This window comes from Diadema setosum, chromosome 2, assembly GCF_964275005.1.
Source record: "Diadema setosum chromosome 2, eeDiaSeto1, whole genome shotgun sequence".
Taxonomy (NCBI): Eukaryota; Metazoa; Echinodermata; class Echinoidea; order Diadematoida; family Diadematidae; genus Diadema; species Diadema setosum.
Window position 1 is genome coordinate 34,851,424 of NC_092686.1, and position 25,088 is coordinate 34,876,511.

General features: G+C 40.4%; 1 protein-coding gene across 1 annotated transcript in view; it reads right to left on the reverse strand.

Moving 5' to 3' along the window:
* Positions 1-25,088, reverse strand: part of LOC140246282 (pseudouridylate synthase PUS7L-like) — a 113,483-nt gene that overhangs the window by 86,716 nt on the left and 1,679 nt on the right. Inside the window, exons 2-3 of the mRNA XM_072325747.1 lie at positions 24,264-24,423; positions 23,669-23,900 (exon numbers count right to left, since the gene is read on the reverse strand). Of these exons, the coding sequence (XP_072181848.1) occupies positions 23,669-23,900; positions 24,264-24,423 (392 nt within the window). The remainder of the gene's footprint in view (positions 1-23,668; positions 23,901-24,263; positions 24,424-25,088) is intronic.

Genomic DNA, 25,088 nt, shown 5'->3' on the forward strand with positions numbered 1-25,088 from the left:
TGGCCTGCTGCGACCCCGTTCACACAACAAATAGGGGACAAATGCCAACTGATCGGTGTGGACTGTTCGCGGGGCGAAATTGTCACCGTCTACACAAATGACCCTTTCAAAGGAATTGTAAGTTACTGAGGAAATCATGGTCTTGCGAGGGCGATGGTACAATAGCTAACATCGCTCATGGTACTCCGGGAGGTGTCTATCAGGCCAAGCCGACAACGAGGGTTGATAGACAGCTCAAGGATTACAGAGGCGATTTTAGATTGCATCTATTGCGCGAGATATAGACGATTATTTACTTTATATCCCACATTGACAAACTTGGGATTTGACCAAAACGTATTCCATTAAGCACACAGATTTTTATTATATAATCGTGCAGAATATTACAACACAGGCGATACAACCACGGTCAGCAGCAGTTGAATGAACGAGACTAACGTTGGATCAAAACGATAAGAAGCGACACATAGCAAATAGCTGGGCAACATCTTATATCATTTTCTTTGTCTTTTACCCAGATAATTACCACAGAGCACAAAGAAAGGGAGTTCAGATACGAACACATCACTGAGGCACCACTGCGGCCACCGCCACAAAGGCCACAGCCACCGGCGCCACATCAGACATCAGCATCTAGAAAGAGGCCTACTACTGTGGGATCAACATCATGCCAGAAACCCAAAAGGACAATGTAAGAAAGAAGGTGGGACATTATGGTATATCGTAGTATTTTTAGAAACTGCTCATAAAAGATTAACCCCATTACACTAAGCAACAAACTCCAAATAATCAACTGGTGTCATCAGAGATGTCGAAGCACCTTGTCAGACTGATACAAACTGGACAATGGTGATGATGATGCCCTTACTGAGGCAATGAAAGCAGGCCGGTCAACAGACGCCCCAGCCCTTGGACGAGCTCGACATGCAGGCGAGAATCTCATCTCGCAACCATTCATTTAACATCATGCTTTCAAAACAGTCTACATGAAGGAATATACTTCTCATCAAATAGCGATCTTGAGATGTCTTGACGACGCTAAGTTATTATTTTTTATGTGATCTTGTACACATTAATTGAACCAATTTCAGGCCCCCCCCCCCCCCCCCCCCCCGGCCTGAAAGCGGCAAAACATTTTGAGCTTTACATCTATATGGTACGCGTAACAAGACCGTCAAGTAAAACACATGCGCTATCGTTGGTTTTATTTTTCTTTCTCTCTCCATCTCTTTCTCTTTCATTAGATGGACGAATTACAGAAATATGATAACGGATGTTCCAACCAGCGATGTGAGGGAGGCTGCGTTGAAGAGGCTCCTACCAAGACAAGTAAATAGAGACCTGTGGCCTGCTGCGACCCCGTTCACACTACAAATAGGGGACGAATGCCAACTGATCGCTGTGGATGGTTCGCGAGGAGAAATAGTCACTGTCTACACAAATGACCCTTTCAAAAGGATTGTAAGTTAAGAAGCAAATCATCGACTGCGAGAGCGATGGTACAATAGCTAACATCGCTTATGGTACAGTAATCCGGGAGGTGTCTGTCAGGCCCAAGCCGAAGATGAGGGTCGATAGACAGCTCAAGGATTACAGAGGCAATGTTAGATTGCATCTATTGCCTGAGAAATAGATGATTATTTGCTTTATATCCCACATTGACAAACTTGGGATTTGATCAAAACGTATTCCATTAACCACACAGATTTTTATTATATTATTGTGCTGAATATTACAACACAGGCGATACAACCACGGTCAGCAGCAGTCGAATGAACGAGACTAACGTTGGATCAAAACGATAAGAAGCGACACATCTTATATTATTTTCTTTGCCTTTCACCCAGATAATTACCACAGAGCACAAAGAAAGGGAGTTCAGATACGAACACATCGCTGAGGCACCACTGCGGCCACCATCCCCTCGACAGGGTCCAGAACCTCCATCGCCACCAAGGCCACAGCCACCAAGGTCACAGCCACCGGCGCCACATCAGACATCAGCATCTAGAAAGAGTCCTACTACTGTGGGAACAATGTCATGCCAGAAACCCAAAAGGACATGCAACATAAGAAAGAAGGTGGGACATTATGGTATATCGTAGTATTTTTAGAAACTGCTCATAAAAGATTAACCCCATTACACTGAGCAACAAACTCCAAATAATCAACTGGTGTCATCAGAGATGTCGAAGTGCCTTGTCAGACTGATACAAACTGGACAGTGGTGATGATGATGCCCTTACTGAGGCAGTGAAAGCAGGCCAGTCAACAGACGCCCCAGCCCTTGGATGAGCTCGACATGCAGGCGAGAATCTCATCCCGCAACCATTCATTAACATCACGCTTTCAAAACAATCTACATGAAGGAATATACTTCTCATCAAATAGCGATCTTGAGATGTCTTGACGATGCTAAGTTATTATTTTTTATGTGATCTTGTACACATTCGAACCAATTTCAGGCGACCCACTTCACATACCCCTCCCCAGCCTGAAAGCAACAAAACATTTTGAGCTTTACATTTAAATGGTACGCGTAACATGACCGTCGAGTAAAACACATGCGCAATCGTTTGGTGGTTTTTTTTTTCTTTCTCTCTCTCTTTCTCTTTCATTAGATGGACGAATTACAGAAATATCATATCGGATGTTCCCACCAGCGACATGAGGGAGGCTGCCTTGAAGAGGATTCTCCCAAGACAAGTAAACAGGGACCTGTGGCCTGCTGCGACCCCTTTCACGTTGCAAATAGGGGACAAATGCCAACTGATCGGTGTGGACGGTTCGCGGGGCGAAATTGTCACCGTCTACACGAATGACCCTTTCAAAGGAATTGTAAGTTACTAAGCAAATCACTGACTGCGAGAGCGATGGTACAATAGCGAACATCGCTCATGCTAATCCGGGAGGTGTCTATCAGGCCCAAGCCGAAGAGGAGGTTTGATAGACAGCTCAAGGATTACAGAGGCGATGTTAGATTGAATCTATTGCACGAGAAATAGATGATTATTTGCTTAATATCCCACATTGACAAACTTGGGATTTGACCAAAACGTATTACGTACACATCGCTGAGGCACCACTGCGGCCACCATCACCTCAACAGGGTCCAGAACCTCCACCGCTCCACAGTCCCCGCCCCCGCTATCATTTACGGCACGGAAAAGAGATTGGCGCTGGTGGAGATGGCGCAACGAAGCATTGCCGCCTTACAAAGCCAGAAAGACCAGCCTCCACCCAGAGAGGTGGGAGCCCACCTCCCTGCTCCACCCCAGCCTCAACCCGACTCTCCAATGCCTGCCCCCAGCCCCCTACAGCAAGAACCAAGTCCAGAACCTGGCCCGACGTCCATCCTTGACAACACCTCCCACTCCTGCCTCCATCCAGCCTCCGTCCCGGACAACAGCTCCGATTATAAGCACCTTGGAACATGTCCTTGTAGCAGGGAAGCAATCGCTGCAAGTAAAGCAAACTGTCTTCCAGGAGATGCTGCCGTTTCCTCCCTGCCACAAGGATGTGGCCAGGCGGCTTGTGAATTTGCTGTTCCTCAATGAGGAGAGGGTAAACAAAAATGTCAGGGGAAGGAAGAATCCTCCTATGGATCCAATTGACGGCATTAAACAAGCAACGTTTGCTCTCTGCCCAGCAGGTGGAGAGTCAAAGGCTGAAATCTGGAAATGATGTGTTCAGGAAATCGATGCCCAAAATAGGAACTTACAGAGAAACTAGAGGGTCTGATCAAAATATCAAGGGACCGTGACGGGACGGAATTTGATTTTATAAGTATAAAGCTTACCCCTTTTTTGGATATCTCAGACAGTTAAAACCAATTTTTCATCAAATAATCTTTGAAGTCCTCTTTGAACATATATGCTCTTTAATTCATATTTCATAAGAGGTTTCTCATTATCTAAAAAAAAAAAAAAAATCATCAGAAAACGTTGGAAACCTCTAGCCCCATCGCAGCCAAAACTGAACCATCCACCCCAAAAAATAAACTTCAAAAGAAAGAGAAAAATATTCCCTACAGAATGATACAAAAATGACATAAGAAAAAAGGAAGATATGACATTTTCAAATTTCACATTTTGTTCGGAAAACATTTCTTGGCCAGTCCTTACATTCATGAGCGAGTGGGGGATGTCATACCCCCACAATTTTTCGTGTATGTTTTATATGAAATTCGGAAAAATTATTTTCAGCTCATACAAGTAAAAGCATGTACCCATACCATGATATATCAATCAGAGTTTACATTTATTTTCTTTTTCATTTTGGATGTATTCAAGACAATGCTCATATCTCTACAGCTGAAATATGACATGACATTTTTGTTATTTCCGTATATGAAATTACAAACTATATTAGAAATATTCGATTTTAAAAAAGTTAACCTCCTTTTGAAGTGTTGTAAATGTCTGTGTTCAAATAATTCCTAGTGACTCTGTAAATGTACATGTATTTTATTTTGTTAATTTTGAACTCCTAAATTTATCTGAAAAACTTAGTAAACTTTGAAAACTGTGATATTTTCTGTAAGTGGTATACAATTTGCTACTTTCATCATTCTGTTTTCAGAAACTTGAATATATTTTATCAACAGCTTTGATGCTACAAAAACCCTGTGGGCTAGGATGGGTGGTTAATGATGGAGTAATGAATGCTAATTCTGTCATGAGGCCTGTTTTAGCGGACAATCAGACAAGGATTTGCCTTTTTGCCAGTAAAGATCTAGTGACAAATGAAGAACTAAGATATGATTATGGGACAAAAAGACCTTCCATGGAGACATTGTCAAAATCAGGGACATGAGAAAGCAGCACCAGATCAGGGACATGAGCAAGATCAGGGACATAAGAAAGTGGCACCAGATCAGGGACAAGAGCAAGCAGCACCAGATCAGGGACATGAGAAAGGGGCACCTGGGGCCTGTTTCACAAGATCTAAGATCAATCCTAAGTTCAATTCAATTGATCTCAGGGGCAGTTTTCGGATCGATCATTCCCAAAAAGTTAGGAACTGTTTCACTAAGCAATTTGGGAATGATACGGAGCTGGGAATTGAACCCAAAGTTGGGATTGATTCAGATCTGACCCAAAGTTGGGAAAGATCCATTGACACATTCAATATGGCAGCCATTCTGTTGGTTCAGGTAGAGCTAGAGAGAGCCCGTAGGCGAGAGCGGGTTTTCCGTGACCGAACGAACCCACTCGATATTTATAATTATTCAGAGATGATGAAGCGATACAGGTTTTCCAGAAGGGGTGTGCTACACATCATTGACCTTCTTGAAAATGATGTGGCACCGACAACAGCAAGAAGCAAGGCACTAACCGCACACCAAAAAATCTTTGCAACCCTCGGGTTCTTTGCCACAGGAAGTCTCCTTCATAATTTCAACCATTCATGGACGTAGTATTGCAACAATCTCCAGGGCTGTCAAACAGGTGACAGTGGCTTTGACCAAGAAGAAGAATGAGGTAAATATCTATGCTCTACGATTCTAACATGCAATACAACAGCAAGAAGCAAGGCACTAACCGCACACCAAAAAATCTTTGCAACCCTCGGGTTCTTTGCCACAGGAAGTCTCCTTCATAATTTCAACCATTCATGGACGTAGTATTGCAACAATCTCCAGGGCTGTCAAACAAGTGACAGTGGCTTTGACCAAGAAGAAGAATGAGGTAAATATCTATGCTCTACGATTCTAACATGCAATACTAGTAATAGTAGTTGATGCAGCGCCATGCCAATGGGCTACGTATTGAATGTATGTGGCGCGATTATGTGAGAACGCAATCAAATAGCATGGTTACATAAACTGCTCATAACTAGTCGCTGTTTACTTATTTTGCAAAATACTACATCACAAAAACAACTTCATGAAACATTAACAAGTGATTAAAGTAAATTCAAGGATCTGTACACAATTTAGTACTATTTTCACAGCATCGCTCCAACCTCTTTAACTTATTACAGTGAGTGTAACGAAGTCTTCGGTTGATCAGTCCCATGTGATAACATCCATGTAGGTAAGCATTGTGAACCGGTGTATTCTCTGCTGCTGCAATTGCACATGCACTGCAGATGCACAAACATGCAGCAGAGAGTGAGAGCAAGGAGGTTCGAGAAATGGAGTCACAACAGTCTTATTCGCTTTGATCCCATGCTTGAAGCCGCCACTCAACAATATTTGAAGTATGTGTCAAACGGATCTGCCGCTCAGATGCGAAGACAATTGACTCGTGTCTCATTGCATAATAACCAGCCACTTTCCAAGGAAGATATGTCTTTATGATGTTAATTATTTTTCGCTATCCCTACTTACAAACGATGGGCGGTAGACAATGGTAAAGGTGCCGGGGGGCGCGAATAGAAATTGCTCAAATATTGCTGAAATAGATATCAAAATTACTCGAATGTACGTGATTGTACGCTAATCTGACATATTGATTTATAAAGAACTTTACTTGAAGATGATACCATATTAGTTTCATTCTGCGTAAATAAGGAGAAACGTGATAAAACCGGTTTCCATGAGGGTAAAATGTCAAACACTATTCACAAAATACAGCTCAGATTTACACTTTTGCATATATTTTCGAACGAAATTGACTTGTTTTATATGTTTTATCATTAGGTGAAATTTCATTGCATTTGATATATAAATGAGCAGCATATACCCGATATTATGTTAGCGTTAAAAAATGAATCTTCAGATTGCTCAGAAAGATGACGGTTTCAAGCATCAAAGGCACAAAGGCACAAAGGCACAAATGCACCTGCGGAATTCGTTTGTCCATCCATAGAAAAGTGACAGCTGATTGAATTATAGTCAGTTGTAACTCCATCTCTCGAACCTCCTTGGTGAGAGCAAGGCCATAAGCTAAAGGCTAGGCAGCATGTTCAGTGCTTTTTTAGTAGGAATAGCCTGGCTTTGACTTCGGCAGGTTACCTTACCTGTAACGAAGAAAGAACTGCGTAGCATGCTTGTTATGGAACTTTACCTCAGCATCCACATCCAGGGATTCATGCCAGTTTATGCTGCCAAAAATGTAATAATGCTCCTACCTCACCAGTATCACTCAGTATCTCAAGTGTTTCGTGCCATCTCAGCTCAGCTCTGTGTATGTGTATTGCTGTAGTGTTGATTTGCGTATAACGTCTGTGACTGTAGTGGACGTGAACTTTCTCCACCCCAGTGCAGTGTGGTATGATCGATGACGAGCATTTCAGCACCGAGAAATAGATATCATGTACTAGTACAAGAGTATTAGTACTACTACTATTTTTAACAATTAAAAGCTCTAATTCACAGCTAGTTCTAAACTTGTTATTTTCCTTTTGTTATACAAAATTTTAGAGAAGACTGCATCAACTGTGATTCTGCAGACTCCTCACTCACTAACCAACATTGCCCCCATCTACATGACCTGATGATGCACATTGTCAGGAGAGAAATTTATCTTTGATTTTGCCAGTGAAGTGAAATCGAATTTGTTTGAATTTGTAAAGATTTAGAGCTTTAAACTTGTCCTAGAAAGCCACTAGGTCAAACTGCAAGAGACTGACTGTCTGGAAATTTACATTAAATGAGACAGAGTAAAAGTAAAAGAATAAACTGGCATAGTAACAGCATGTCTAGATCAGTCAAATTCAGACAGGGCAGTCACCTGAAATGAGACAAAGCAAAAGTTAAAGAAATAGCATGGCAACATCATGCCCGGTTTGCAGTGTTATGTATTAACTCAGACTATAGAAATTGAGTGAATAGAGGTGTTATGTAATAGCTCCCATCCAGGTGGTGGCTAGGAATGTTCTCTAGCTCAGTCGAGACTCAGCTATGTCAGTGTCACTAGGGTGCTGGTTGTAGTATTATTGTCCACAAGTTCATGAGTAAAGATCTTATGTAACAGCAGTCTAGACAATGGCTAGACGTATTGCGTAGAGTTTAGTAGGGTTATGTTTAAGCATGCTGATTGGATGATTTCTTTAGTGTAGGAAAGGCGTGAAAAAGCAAGTGTATGGGAGTGTAAGGGACTTTAGTGTTAATCTCTATGGCTAGGGGAGCTATTAAAAAGCTGAGTAATGTAGAGGATCGGGGAGAAATACTTTAATCAGACATCCAGCATAGATCTCCGCTTAGGCAGCAGTCGTTCTTCTGGGGGTTTTCCACGTCGATGAGATGCGAGCTCCAGCTGCCGATATAAACTGAACTTTGACAGTTATTAGCCGAATTTAGGGTACGGAGCTCAATCTCCATTTGATGCTCGCCGTCGCTTGAGCTCGGGCATCGCGGGTCAAGGCAGGAGTCTGCGTGGTAGCAGGGAATAGTGAAGGCCGAGGAGCTGAGAGGACCGCCGATAGGGTAGCGTCTAGCTGAGTGGCCAAGTCAAAGGGGTGCTTCCAAGAGATAAGCCAAGCGACTGTGCCGAGGTCGACGACGAGGGCATCGGGCATCGATGACGACTGAGCCAAGCTGAGGGGATCACCGGTTCAAGTCATCCAAGATAACCCAGTTATGTATTTGTAATTTGTTTCAGACTATCTTTTATGCCCAATGTATTGTTATATGCTGTGAACGAGAAAGCTACAAAGATTTGAAAGATTAAACTCGAACATAACTGCATGCAAACAGTTTGAATTTCCGTTCTTTCGGTGTCAGAGTAGCAGAGAGAGAGAGAAAAAAAAGTCACTCACGTGACACACATCCAAGTACCCAAATTCGTAATGGCTGGTAGAACAATTCTGGCTGTTCTGGTTGATGGCGGGCCAAACTTCAATTGCAACCATAGGGTAAATACCTCCTTTTATGCAAAATTTGTGAAAGATGTGAACCTGGACATCCTTTTCATACTGCGTAGAAAAGTCTGCGCTGATTCCTGTTGAGCATCTATGGGCCCTGTGTACTCAAGCACTAACCCACCATCTACCCTTATACCTCCTATCTACCCTTCCCAACAATGGCACAATCCTGTTGGCAGAGAATCCCCATGGAGGAGAAGACATGGGAATACATGTATGTGGTCTTCAATCATCGCATGGTCATGATAATTATTCCACAAATATAGAAAACATTTTCCCTTTTAGACTGCAGATTGAACAATAAAAAACAACTATCGAAAGAAATATGTCAAAAAAATTGAAATGGAGTTTGGTGTCAAGAGGACACACTCTGAACTCCCAACAAAGTGGGTAAGTTGCTTGAAAATTTATGAAGTTCTTACAAAACTGTTAATTGATTCTCATTTATGATTTCTATTCCTCTCAACAGGACACCTACAAATTGCTTTATGATGTCTACAGTTCAAGAGACATAGGCACACTCTCTTACATTATGAACAAATTTTGACATCGCAATGTAATGACTGATAGAGTCATGCATACATTCAACATGGCCATGGACTTGCTGCAACTCTCCACACAATCGTACAAGATTGCTGGCCCCTGTGTGCAAATAGATCTCGATGATACCAGCAAAACACTGAGAGATCCTCCACAAGAAGTGCAAGGATGGCAATATTTCCATGATGTTGCTGTGTCTGTGGTTGATATTACATTCAAGCCCTTAGAAATAATTAAAAACAACGACCAACCAAATGCATTTTGTATCTGCCACAACAATATAGCGGATGACATGGTGATTTGTGATTACCATTTGTGCAAAAATGGAAGTTGGTTTCACTATTTGTGTTTGAAAATACCACTGAGAGATGTACCAGATGGAGACTTCTTCTGTCTCACAGAATATTCAGAAGCCTCAAAACAATACAATATCAAGGGGTAATCTACCAAACATCAGATGATCATGTCTTGAGTATTTAGGCAAAGCTCCAGCGTGGACTGGGAGAAAGAGCAAAGTATGATGCCATTAGAAAAAATAATATATGGTGATCTCATATATACTTTAGTGGTGGAGCAGCAAGCCAGTATAAGAATCACAAGAACTTCACTAATCTGTGTCACCATGCAAATGATCTTTCCCTGAGTGCAGAATGGAACATGGGAAAAATGTCTGTGATGGAATCGGGGGAACAGTCAAAAGATTAACCTCCCGTGCAAGCCTGCAACACCCACATGGTGATCAAATCCTAACTCCAGAGGATATGTTCAAGTTTTGTGATCAACACATACAGAAGGAATAATTACATTTTTCTTCCTGTCTAGCTCATCTATTGCTGATGTAGGCATCTCACTTCAAGCATGTTTTAAGAACAGCAAAACTGTTCAGGGTTCACGAGACCATCATCAGTTTGTGCCTGTAGACCATCAGACACTTAGAGTCAAATGAGTATCAACAGATGATGAGTCTGTCCTCACAACAGTTAGCAGTGTCTGTCCAGAGAATTCATGGGTGATTCATGATGAGACAGTGTTTTAACAATTTCTTGCATGTGTGTATGACAGCAAGTGGTGGATTGGCCTGGTGAAAGAGATCTCCCAAGAATTCCAGGACATTCAAGAGCAGTTTATGCACACACAAGGATCCACAAAGACCAAGGTTCTCCGCTAGCGGTTTTACCCAGGGGCTCCGCCTGGGTAAAATTTGAAAAAACAGTTTAGCACCCAGACAAAATTTCCCTGCCTGGACAAAAATTGACGCACCGATATGAAAATTGACATATTTTCACGCACAGACAAGACAGCATTCAAGACCACGCGGCATTGCGCAATCAAGCATCGACTTAAAATAAAAACTTTACTTCCACTCTTGGCATTCTAAGTCTGGATCTTGGCCATGATGATGAGTCCTTGGATTCAGAATCTGGTACTGCAAAATGCTAAACAATTTAAAACGTGTTACATTAATAACTTGGGTAAACATTAGCAGTTTTTTAAAAATCTTTTAATACTATATATTGATTTATAACTTTATTCATAATAAGACATCACAAGTCTCATTTCATCTATCTTGTTATCTCCCTTTGTTCCTATTGTTTTTATATATCATAGTTTAAAGCCAAAGTATAGTTTTGGTATTCTATGAAAAATTAATTAACTCCATAACCGGTTAAATCATACAGCTTTATGAGCTTTAACAGCCCTGTAAATTATTTTCTCAAAATCCATAAAGTTTTAGAAACATCAGCAAAAATGTTATATCTCGGGGGTCCCCCGAGATTTTTACCATAGCATTGTGTACATAGCTCCCTCTAGTGGTTGTTCATTTAAGATGATAAATTTGCCATTTACAGTAACTTTATGTGTGCATGATTCTTTTCCTGGTCAGGTGTCTGTAGTGATAATACTGTCATTTTCAACAGATTGATGACAACTTTTTTTCAATCATACCAAAACTAAACTATACTATGCTTTAAAACAGTAAGCTTGGTGTAGTCATTTGAAAATAGACCAAGTCTTAATTTGACTTTCGCACAAATATCTCAAATTTGTACTTTTTTAACATGTTTCCCGACTAAAAAATTGCCAAGGAGTATAGCGCTGCGCGGACAAAAACAAATGTCAATTTCATGTTGATTTTTTGCAGTAAATATTCTGGATTGAGTAATTATATATCATTGAGATTTATGTTCCATTTTGCACAGTTTGAAAATACCCCTATGATCATATTATGACATCAAAAAGTACTGTAGACTAGTTCATGTGTTTAGAAATCTAAAGCAGTAGGAATAGGATGTACAGTTTTAGCATGCACATCATGACATGGTCATTGGAGATTGTAAAATTTTTTGCCTGCAGTTCTCCTTCTAAACTTGTGTATTTTTGTATGTCTCACAGTTTGTAGAGAGTGTAATTCTGGTGTCATTTTAAGCCATTAATGGCCCTCCAGAATGCTATTTTCCTTTCACCTATTTTCCTTTCGGACCCTGTCAGGGCACTTCCCCTGAACCCCGCCGGGGGCCTAGGCGGCTCCCTGGACCCCCAGCCAACTTGGTAACCGCCTGTCTCTCTCTTTCTCTTTCATTAGATGGACGAATTACAGAAATATCATATCAGATGTTCCCACCAGCGACGTGAGGGAGGCTGCCTTGAAGAGGATTCTCCCAAGACAAGTAAACAGGGACCTGTGGCCTGCTGCCACCCCGTTAACACTACAAATAGGGGACAAATGCCAACTGATCGGTATGGACGGTTCGCGGGGCAAAATTGTCACCGTCTACACGAATGACCCTTTCAAAGGAATTGTAAGTTACTGAGGAAATCATGGTCTTGCGAGGGCGATGGTACAATAGCTAACATCGCTCATGGTAATCCGGGAGGTGTCTATCAGGCCAAGCCGACAACGAGGGTTGATAGACAGCTCAAGGATTACAGAGGCGATGTTAGATTGCATCTATTGCGCGAGAAATAGATGATTATTTGCTTTATATCCCACATTGACAAACTTGGAATTTGACCAAAACGTATTCCATTAAGCACACAGATTTTTATTATATAATCGTGCTGAATATTACAACACAGGCGATACAACCACGGTCAGCAGCAGTCCAATGAACGAGACTAACGTTGGATCAAAACGATAAGAAGCGACACATAGCACATAGCCGGGCAACATCTTATATCATTTTCTTTGCCTTTCACCCAGATAATTACCACAGAGCACAAAGAGAGAGAATTTAGATATGAGCATATCGCCGAGGCACCACTGACACCATCCCCTCAACAGGGTCCAGAACCTCCACCACCACCAAGGCCACAGCCACCGGCGCCACATCGAGGATCAGCATCTAGAAAGAGGCCTACTACTGTGGGAACATCATGCCAGAAACCCAAAAGGACATGCAACGTAAGAAAGAAGGTGGGACATTTTGGTATATCGTAGTATTTTTAGAAACTGCTCATACAAGATTAACCTCATTACACTGAGGAACAAACTCCAAATAGTCAATTGGTGTCAACGGAGATGTCGAAGTGCCTTGTCAGACTGATACAAAGTGGACAGCGGTGATGATGATGCCCTTACTGAGGCAATGCAAGCAGGCCGGTCAAAAGACGCCCCAGCCCTGGGATGAGCTCGACATGCAGGCAAGAACCTCATCCCGCAACCATTCATTAACATCATGCTTTCAAAACAGTCTACATGAAGGAATATACTTCTCATCAAATAGCGATCTTGAGTTGTCTTGACGATGCTAAGTTATTATTTTTTACGTGATCTTGTACACATTTGAACCAATTTCAGGCCCCCACTTCACAGCCCTCCCAGCTACTTATAAGGCTTAAGAAAATGTAACATTCTACAATAATTGGAAACCATAATAGAAACGGTCTTTCTCGGCTTAATGTCGGCTCGCAATTTTACTTTTTTAGTTTTTGTATAAGCTATGAAATAACATAACAATGCGCAATAGTATAAAATATGTGCTTAGAATCGATAACACAATGAAACACAGAGAGACATCATTAAGTGATATCTATTACGCAACACAATATATTGCAATTCTTAAAGAGTATACAATTTAGATTTTTAAGTGAGACAGGCTACACACTGGGATGTCTTATATCTTCAATATGATTGATTTCCGTGTTTCGTTGTTATTTTATAAATCTATGATACAGTCACATTTTGACTACTGGGCAATTCCACGGTAACTGACGTTACACGTAAGGATTTTCATGAAATTGTTTATGTTGTAGTTTTGTGAATGAAAGCACCCGGGGCTTGTAATTAGCATTGATGAATGAGTTCATGAGAATGAAGAAATAGGTGGAAAGTTTTTCTCTCAAACTGCATTCCTTATCACAAAGCAAGTGAAAATGTGTCGGTAACTGACGTTACGGAAAAAGGACATGGGAAATTATTGTGTAGATTTAAATGGAAATATCTCATGTCCCTGACTTCTAAACTCCATGTGTTTTATATGGCAATATACCTAGGTTCTTAGGAACAGTTGTGCAAAATAATGTGCACTTTAGATATTTCCTTTTAGCACCATGCCAATTTCAGTGAAGGCGTGACGGTAACTGACGTTACGTAACTGACGTTACGTAACTGACGTTACGCTTACATTTGCCATAGGGTTTACACATGGAAAATCATGATAAGGAATAGTTTTGTGATATTTTATAATTCTGACCTTTCAGAGTGATTTGTTTGATATGGAATCATACCTTGGTTCATCAATTACAAATACCCAAATGAAATGAAACATTAGTCCATTTTATTTGTGTATAATGAAAACTTAAAGGGAAACATGTCAGTAACTGACGTTACGTAACTGACGTTACACATACTTTTGCTATGGGGTTTACAAAAAACTAATTTATTTAACAGGTTATACTGCTGCAGTATACCAGTAACAATCCCAGGCATTTACTTAGCAACAAATTAAAACAAAATTTAAAGACACAAATGGGATGGGGTCCTTAGGGGGCAAGCTCCCCCCCCCCCCCATGCCATAGCACAGTTGAGCAAAAATAATGTAAATGCACCAGAGGATAGGATATTTCTTGACATTTGTCTTCAGATTGAATGCTTATTCAACAGTTATGATTACACAGAGCCATTTAGATTCAGCGGTTCCAAGTATGAATAGTGACATAACTAAGATTTTTTTGTTATTGTTGTTGTTGTTTTTTTTTTAATGAACAGGAAAGTTTCTATCTAGAGTACCCCACCCATAATGCCCTGCAGTACTACACAAAACACATATATTTTTGTGTGTGAAAAAAAAATATCTTTCAGGTCATGGGGAAAAAAACACATACAAATAAAAATATTCATAGGGCCTATATATGTATGAAATCTACTGTGATATATTCTTTCTTCTTTTCTTTATTTTACTCCTTCTCCCTCAAGGCATTGTTAGGGCCACAAATAAAAAAAAAATGGTCTCCATTATCAATAATGATTTAAATGAATAGTGTTACACTTTTAATATTTTTTCTGTGAAGAAGAATCATGCTATTTTGGTCAAAAGGGCATTATTTGTTTATTCCTTGCTTGAAGGAATGTAATTGTTTTTCTTTTCCTTTTCACTGGTATATCAAGGCTTGCAAATACATCCCAGATACCAAGAAATAGAACTTTGCAAGGAAAGAATTCTAAGATCACTATAAATGAATCTTCCTGTTCATAATTATCATGTATTACAAAAATGTCCCTGCATGAATGAAATAAAGTAATCAACAAATATGAAAAGTTTTTTATTTTACCCTAGAATCACCTCTAACTTTGAGCAACATCAGTGTTAAACGTTGAGCAACATCAGTGTTAGTTTCAAACAGTAATGACAGTACATGCCTTATGTCAGGCCTGCTTATGTACCATTTCAAGATGTTCCATATTAACTAAACCACACATTTAAGTGCAAGCGAAGAAATATATCTGTTCCTGCATTTGCCTTTAGGTAGAAACTTCACCAAGCTTCCAGAAAAAAAGAAAAATGCTAGCAAAAGTAGTCATTAGTTAAGATTATAAAACTGTTGGTATACAGCTGTACACAAGCTTTTTAATAGAAAAAGGTGGTTACCATGCAACCACGTCATTGATTAGGCCTACAAATTTGGTAGCTTTATCATCCCGTAGGACTGTGAATGTACTGTATAGTAATTTGAGTGCATTATATATTGCATGTGGTAAACCTAAACTTCCAGATGATTTAACCTTAAACTTGTGATGAACAGAAAATCAAAAGCTCAACCCCCCCCCCACCAAAAAAAGAAAAGATAAATAAATAAATAAGATAAAATGAACAACAAAAAAATGTATCCATGGACATACAGTGTACCATGGTGATGACATCATTCCCTATCAAAGTTCCCAGATGTATTGAAATGGCCTAAAGTAAAAACATTTGCCTAAGTTATAATTACTGACATGGTAACTGACGTTACATACTGGTATATGACGTTTCGGTAACTGACGTTACACATTTTGATGTGTTCATTTGACTCTCCAGTATGCCAAGTATCCTTATTTTCTGGGATTGAAAGGAAGGCATATGGGCATACATTAGAAATCCTAAGTTACATCATACAGCTCACTTTCTTTGATGAATAAAGTTAAAAATTCCTTGTTTTTGGTAACTGACGTTACATCCATCATTGTCAAACTAATTAAAAGTTTTCATAAAATTCTTTAAAGCAACCAGCTTTTTCTTTCTATCATGTGGTAAAAGACTCGTCTGGTAACTGCATACATATAAAAGATTGTTGTTTAGAGTACTAGTAAAGTGGATATACAGAGGGTAAATTATGTGACAATACATTCTTTCTTACCATTGAGTTATAGACATATTTTGGCAGCCATTTTGAAAATCAAAATGGCCGCTTTTATTGAAAAACATAATGATTCTTAAAACTTCAACTCAAGTGTTGTCTGAAAATATATGGTGTTTGACACAAATATCATTTTGAATTTTCGGCATCTGTGTCCTACATACCGTGGAATTGCCCTACTGTAATGTAGTCTGGGGGAATACAGGAAAGCGTAACTGCGATAAATTGCAGGTTCTCCAAAACCGTTCCCTAAGAATTGTTTTGCAGTTGGACTCTATGTTTCCTTCGAACGATTTGTATGACACTTTATATATTGATTGTTTAAACGTTCGCAGGTCTAAATAATTAGCTCACTCTCTCTTTAGAGCTGTGAGGCAGATTGGTCCCCCGTGCATGACACTAATTACAATACACGTTCTGGACATTCTCAGCTGAAGCTTCTTAGACCCAAAACCAATTATTGTAAGCGTAGGTTCGTATATAGAGGCATTAAACTGTGGAACAAAATTGAAAGATCAGTAAGTCCGTCCATGTCATTGGAGGCATTTAAGCATTATATAAATACATTGACTAAAGATGTTTTATTGTTTTGTGACTATGTTTGATTTATGGTATCTGTGTTTTACGACTGCTCCATTGTTAAACTGAAATTTGTTTTTATCATTGTTTTATATGGTTTTATTCTTTATACTTTAGTTTACTTTAGCGTTCACTTTTGAAAGTTGTTTTCAGTTGTGCAATTTCTGCGTGATTTTTATTTAAATTTTTGCTTGCTGTATTTATAATTCATTTTTCTTTTCTCTCTTTCCGTTCTGTGTTCTTCTTAGCGTCTGATCAGGGACATCGTCAGGAGCTGGGGCCTGACGAGCCTACGCGATGGAAAGCTCCACACAGTCATCATGGAGGTCATGGAGATGCATGGCATCGCAAAAAATAGGGAGGCGTACGACGAAGTGCGGTACGATGTGAGAAACGCCATCTTCAACACGAAAGTGTGTATGTGTGTGTGTGTGTGTGTGTATGTGTGTGTGTGTAAGAGGAGGTAGTGAGAGTGAAGACTTGTTTTATGGATTGCATGAGACCTATATAAATACACATGGCAGACAATTGAGTTAACGTTATAAAGGGTCATGGAAAGTTATTAAAATTGGCCATGAACACATACACACACAAAAAGAAAAACACGAACAAAAACACGGAAGTGTTCACAGACTTAAAGATATGCAAGCACACGCTGATCAAGGAATTAGTTGTGTGTTCTATGTATGAATGTAATATTATTATATATACATATATACATACATACATACATAGTCTCGATTCAGAAGTATAGGGATATTAAAGCGAGACCAAATTGGTTAAAATTCATCTATTATGACTAAGCTACAGCAATACTCATTTGGAAATGCTATCATAGCTTGACAAGCATACATTGTATCTATGCCCGACAAACAAAATGACACCAAAAAGGTCAGATTGCCACCTCGGGTGGTACCAACAACCCATTTTTTGGGTCTTGGCCCATGGACTACATTTGTGTATATAGGGCCTACAAAATTTCTTTGCGACACGACAAACGTTTGCGGACAATACAAGCCATATGTTTAAGAATTTGATTGCGACTATTTTTGAATCTTGCAGATGAAAGCTAAAATTGTTTATGTTCGCAAATCAGCAGCGGATCGGGGGGGGGGGGGGAACAGACAGGGCGCAACTGGCGCACAAAAATATGAAATGAAACCTGGAAGTTGCACCAGAACTATTCAGTGCGGCCCCCCCCCCCCCCCCCCCCGAATTCCTGGAACCATCTTGCAGACGTTCGCCGCTTTTTGAGAGAACCTTGAGACCAATACAAGCCCAGCTTGGGCATCAGATGTTTTTGATAATCGTTACGAAATGTGTGCAGTTTCAGTGGCAGATCCAGGCGGTGGCGCATCAGGCACCCCCCTTTTATTTTTTTTTTTAAACCAAAGAAATGAAAAGAAAAATGGAGGGAGCGTGTTCGGCCCCCCCCCCCCCTCCGATTTTGTGAAGGCATCCCGCCCCCTGAGGAGCTTTATCACTCATCTGTATGAGAATACACTCATTAACCGATTCTCTTTATCGCCGGATAAAAATCTCAACGGAGCCCCAGTATTGCCAAGCGTGCGCTTCGATGCACATGCTGTCGTTGCTTTTCTAATCTTTGTTCTCCCTGAGAACAAAGGAGAACTGCACACTCTCTTTTTCCTTTCAAGTTAGATATATACGTATAGGCCTTCAGTGACCACTGAGGGAAAGTGGAGGAGAAACAACTCTCCTTTGAAGTCATGCACGACACCGCGAACGTAATGCTTTTGAATAAAACATGAAATATCAAAAGGTTATTGATATTCGTCGGTGAAAAGAGGATAACCGCATCAAATCGCACGTAAGATCTCGAGAAAAAAAAGAAAGAAAGAAAGGGAGAAAGTCCAGTGTCAATAATGTCTGAGGTAAATCATGTCGATCGTAGATTTTATAAGAAAAATGATTAAATAACCGCTAGACAATCGGTGGCTGCTTCGTTATATTTCGATAGTTGAATCCATGCATAATATAGTGTGTGTAAAATTTGTATAGGCCTACTGTAGGCCTAGGCATGAATTACAGTCGGCTCATGTTCATGCTTGTACAGTGCACTCATGTTTAATGTTACAACAAAGGTTGTATAACGATATTTTGTGATAACGAATTAATAACTCTGGTTGCCAAGTTTGTCGTCATTAAAGACAACGATATAAAGATATTACGAACAGTTTTTTAGAAGACGGTTACTGCAAAATTCTCATTTGAACGGAGTCATTTCCGAGTGTCATTGACAAAGAACAAAAACAAACATGCTCCTTTTCACTGAAATGCCACTCATTGCTTAATAAATTCATTCAAGAACATTATTCACGGAGAGACTGCATGAGCAAGCACTTGTTAGGCCGTATTTAAAATCGGTCCCTTTTCCCTGTGTCACGCATCGTTTCCGCGGATAACTTGCGTTGCATTAATTGGAAATGAAATATAGATCATATAGGGCTCATTATCACGAACATTATTTTGTGACGTTTATCCAAGGTCCGTCGTTCTATAATTTTATTAAATCAAATAAGTTTCTTAATAGGAATCTTCGTCATTCCAAAGATTTTGCCGATTGGAATGTAAAATAAGAAGGGGGTACAATGACACAACTTGGCTTCCTCGCTCCAACATGTAAGGCTCATGAATATTGCATAGTGTATGTAAATATACCAGCTGGGGCTCAATGGACCAATCAGAATCTAAGACTTCGTTGGCGATTCGTTCATTCATGATCCCAGTGATTACTGGTGAAACGATTATTATCATCTTTTACCTAAGAAGATGACGAGAAAATGAAGATCCTACAACAACAAAATAAGATATAGATTATGCCTCAAAATTTGCCTTCTCAAACTAGAATATATAGAGAAAAAATAGAGTGATGATTTGTTGAACACCCATGACAAGAGTAGACTAATCCAACACTTTCAGGGAACAACACCGTAGTCTTTTTTTAGTACTGTTTTGAAGCGACGTGAATTACGTCCACAGTAATCCGTGTGGTACGTCGCTCATTGGTGCAATAGTTTGATTTTGTTGAACAAGTTTTTGTTGCCTGGAAAGAGACAAATAGCATGTGCGAAAGAACTGGCAAAGTTTACTAGTATTACATTTTGCAGGCAAACCAAAATGATTAGCTTGGCATTGCAACATGCACCACTCTATTGACAGTGTAACGCGCATGTGGCTGTATCCAACCCACTGGGACATGGAAACACCAACCACATGCGTGAGGCCGTAATGCACTGTCTTGCTTACTTGCTTGCTAGAATTCGTCGATGTGCTGTGAATGTGAAGATGTCACATCATGGAAAAAACCCTGACAAAGTACGTAGAACCTTCAAATTCAAAGCCGCCTTCAGCTTCATCGACATCGGATCCAAGACCAAGTTCTCCTAACAGTACAGCACATGTGAGTTCAACCAGTTCAAGTACAGGAGTCAGGGCATTTCGCGTGTGTTGTGTGTGTGGAAGAGAACTCATAACATTCAGAAAATATATACGAAAGTAACATTAGAGATCGCAAGAAAACTTATACTAGGTAGCCACGAGAAAAGTACTGACTTTCAGTCCTTAAGGATATGTATCCAGTGTAAAACAAGGCTTGAAAAGGCAGCTGAAAGTGAAGTATTTGTTAAACAAGCCTTATAAAAGTTCCATGGTTTGCAGGAAAGAGAAGAAAGTCAGGCAGTATCAAAAGCACCTAGTCTCGTCTCAGTTGTCACGCAGCGTGGAAAAATAGCCTAAGACCCGAGGCCTTGTCAATAGGCCATAGCAAACCTAGTGAATAAAGTGACACCTCGTAAGGCAGTGGCTTTGAGACGCTCTCTTGGATTAGGTTCAAGTGAAGCTGTAGAGCAAAAAGGTGTGATCAACAGCGTTAAAGACACACTGAAGTCTGTAAAAGGAGCAAAGAGACGGATTCTTGTTGGAGAGCTTGCAGTGAACATTTGCCAGAAGAAAAGCACAGCATGCAGAGCACTTGGATTATCAAAGAAAATAGTACGGAAATATGCAAAGCTGAAGAAAAGCAAAGTTGATCTACAGAAAAGGAAAATGAGGTCAGATGCTGTTGGGAAAAAAAAGAACAAGAAATTGTGAGGAATTTCTACAAAAGAGAGGACATTTCCACCTGTGTTCCAAACAAAAAGTCAGTAAGGGTGACAGGAAAGCAAGGTACATCTCACAGCGCACTTTGACCCGGACCTTTCACCCGTTTGTGGAAGAATACAGTGATATTTCAATTGGAAAAACATCCTTCATCAAAGTGAAGCCAAAGAATGTGTTGATACAGAGCAAGGCTAGGTGGAACCAATGCCTATGTGAAGTATGCACAAATGTGGACCTAAAGCTAAAGAGACTTAACAATGAACTTAGATCAGCTGGTTTCCAAACTACTTAGTATCACAGATAGGTACTGTCTGTCGGATGAAACTATCTGCAAGGATTCATCTGTAGCTTGCATTGACCTTAAATGCCCAAAGTGTGGAGTTCATGCCATCGACAAGAAGATGAAAGACTTTCTGGCAGCCAACGGACTGAAGCAAGTCAGCTGGAAACAGTGGAGTCAAGTGGAATATGCTCCCAAGAAGAAAAGAGTGGGCCTCCAAACAAAGACTGGGTCCCTTAAAGAGTTGGTTACATGTCTCAAGAGTGAGTTGGATTCACTACCATGCCACCTATTTGAGGCCCACTGGCAACAGAAGCAATTTGCAACAGTTTCACAGAGCCCCCCCCCCCCCCTCCATTCACAGTTGTGACCGTGATGGACTTTCCTGAAAATTTCACATGTACGATGCAGTCTGAAGTTCAGTTGGCTCACTGGTATCAACAGCAGTTTACATTGCACCCTTCTGTGTCATATTATCCATGCCAGGATAGCAAGTGTACCAATGAGAAACCTGTGTGGGAAGCTGTACATATTGCATTGTCTGACACAAAACATGATGTACATGCTGCAGCCAAGTTTACAGAAGTCATCTCAAAACACATCAAGCAAAGAGATCCAACACTGAAAAACATGATACAATTTAGCGATGGGTGTGCAGGTCAATATAAGAGCCGAGTTGCCTTTGCCGACTTGTCCTTTGCTTCAAGTGACCTCCCGTTTGAGCAAGTTCAATGAAACTACTTTGGAGCTAATCACGGCAAAAAATCTGTGTGATGGTGAGGGTGGTGTCGTGAAAAATGCAGCAACAAGAGCAATCAAATCTGGTACTGCTGTTATTTCAGATAGCAACTCCTTTTTTGCGTTCTGTGACAAGGACTTATCAAAAGAAGCAAAGGTAAATGACAATTGCAATCACTCGAGGAGAAGGAGAAAGAAGGGTGACAAGACCTTGTATCTGAAATTTTGGTGAAAATGACTTTTTTAGATTAATGGGCAAATAATGGGTTAAGTGATGTCCTGACCAAATCCAAACTGTCTTACTCTAAAAATGAAGCCACCACAGCATGTGCAAGGAAAGGCTATCCCATTCGCTATAGTGCTTTGGCCGCAATGTTTTTTGGCTCTCCTGAACATTTGCCATTTTGTAGATACGAGGCCTTGTCACCCCAGTGACGATATGTCAGAAGAAACAAAACTGTGCTGTGTATCACTGCATTAAGATGCATCAATCTATAAATAGATCATTACACACAAATCGCATAGATTTTGCCTAACTCTAAGGCTAAATCCACTAACAGCACCGTAACAGCGCACGTGTCTAAAAGCACTCTAACAGCGCTTTCTATGCGGTCATGTTGCCCGTGCTGTTAGTGGCTGATTTGTTAGCGACTTGATAGCGCTAACAAACCTCCCATTAACAGCTTTTCTGCGCGGCCGGTACAGATTGTCCAGAAAAGAAAGACTGAGACTATCAAGAGGATACTTGTAGATGGGCAATTTGTTCAAAATCAGAAAGAGACTCCTGCTGGCAAACACCAATGAGTTTTATGCCGTGTTTCACGAGCAGACAAACACAAACATTGGAAGTTTGCAAATAAATGTTCTTTCAGCTGAGGCCCAAGAGGAAACGTCACAGTTTGAGCCCGTGGGATCCATTACGTGTTTGTGTGAGGTGTTCAGCATCAAAACGAGAAGCTAATGACATCAATCATTTCACAAGGAGCTCATGACAACAACCTTTTTGGGGCTAATGGTGTACATCCGTGAAGTTATGAATGCATCCTTCACAGGTGTGATGACTGCCCACGGAGGGAGGCTCCCATCCCATCCACTGCAAGAGCACTCAATGAGGGATTTTACACTGATGAACTATCACATGGCGTGTGAAGCAGATGTGGCTTATTTCTGTGACTGCACTTTTAAAACTTCTAATATCAATGTTTATCATTTCATCACATTTTTTTTTAATATTAATTCTTTGTTTTCTATCCTGTCACTTGCAGCAAGTTTATGGAGGCTGTTTGATAGTTTGGTAACTTAGCAAATTTATACATCATTTACTCTTAAGGACCCCCATCCCCTCCCCATCTCAGAGTATGACCTTTTAACTTGCTTTACAGCTACCATTGTTAGACCACTTTAAGATATGTTTCTTGGAATAATTTGTGGTGAGGACAATGCTATCATAAATAATGGGGGGGGGGGGGGCTGAGCAAATATACTGTCAATTAGCTGCATATTCACCCTAAACACTAATATTGCACACAAAAAGGACTATCACAGATGTCTTAGCCCACAGGCATGGGGGGGCACAGAAAATCATATCAACTTGCACAAATGTTCACTGGCCTCTTTAGTCCACCAGAGCAGCTTATCAGCTTGCAGAAAGTACAAAGCTGCCTTTCTTTACTCTTTCTCACGACCAAGAGGTTGGCCCCAGTCCTAGATGGATCTGACTTCTTTTTGTCACTGCAACTTGAGAGGTACGCAACCACAAACCTGCACACATGCTATGCTCCTTGTGATGGCTTCCTCCAACAGTGTCTCCTCCTCCGGCAAAGACTCGCCTCCTTCCACACCTGGCAACCCTTTCTGAACTTGCACGTCCCTCAGCGTGATGTCAAAGTGATTTCCCCACAGCTGCCCGAGATGGATTGGTCCATTCCTTGGATGCACATCTCCTACTTGAAGGCCAGCAGGCAGCCTAGTCCCCTCTGTAGAAGCTTGGAAACTATGTGCGAGAAAAGGCATACAAGTGTGTGAACTTATTACTGCTGCGATGACCATAATGGTTTTGAAGGCACCAATGACTGTATACATCTGTATAGGGCTGATATTGGTATACTGTTTATGTAATGCTACCTAATTGTGCAATTAATAGGTAATCCAGCATCATTTTCAGATGACAGTCACACTGTAAAAATTTTCTTTCTACTGCAACTAAGAAAGCTTGATCACTCACACAAACAGCTGTATAATGCTGAATTGTAGCAAAAAAAGAACTGCTCTGGCATGTGAAGGGAAAAATTTGTATTGTTTTATTTTGTGCTTTAATTCGTGCCCTTTTACATCTTCAATGTGTACCACTACATACCGACTTGCAGGGATCCCTTTTACACACATAAATTGAGTTGTGACAGCTTTCTTGTCCTTGATGCCTGCATAGGAAAAGTCTGACGGGTGAAGACCCACTGCTTGACTCAGCTGCTGAATGGCATCCAGCGTCTCTATGTTTGTCTTCTGTAAGGAGAAGCCTGAGGAAGAATGGATAGGAAGCATCAGAAACATGCTCACCGAAATCAAGTCATACTGATGCATACAGACATAAACAGATTTCCCTTTCAAGTTAATCCTCCTAAAAACATTTGTCAGTCTACATATTCCAAATTTATGATGCACACACAGTACAGTAGACTGTGATTTTCAACTGTGTGCTCAAGGTAATAACCTGTTAACAGTCTGGGAAACCATTGCAAACTGATGACACTGCAGAGTGCAATAAATATGATGATGAAGGTAGATATCAAATCCATAGTATATCAATGCAATTAGAGCAAGTTGAGCAGAAAATATTCATGTGCAGAGTTAGGAGTGTAGAATGACTGTTTGATGATGGAGGCTACATAGGACAGCATGCCTCAAATATGATGTATATCATATTGGATACACAGTTTCCATCAGAAGTGCAGATGCTTACTGTGTCTTCATTCAGCTTAATATGTAAATATCTTTGAGGTTTGAATTCTTGATTATGTAAGCCAAGCAAATTCTTTGTGTGTTGTATTTGCCTGTGACAACTGGAAGAAAGCAACCAAATCTTATGAATATAAAATGACAGACAGAAATACCTCACCTGAATGTGAGTCTCCTTTTCCACTACTGGTATTCCCTAAACTTTGATCACTAGGTAAAAAGGTAC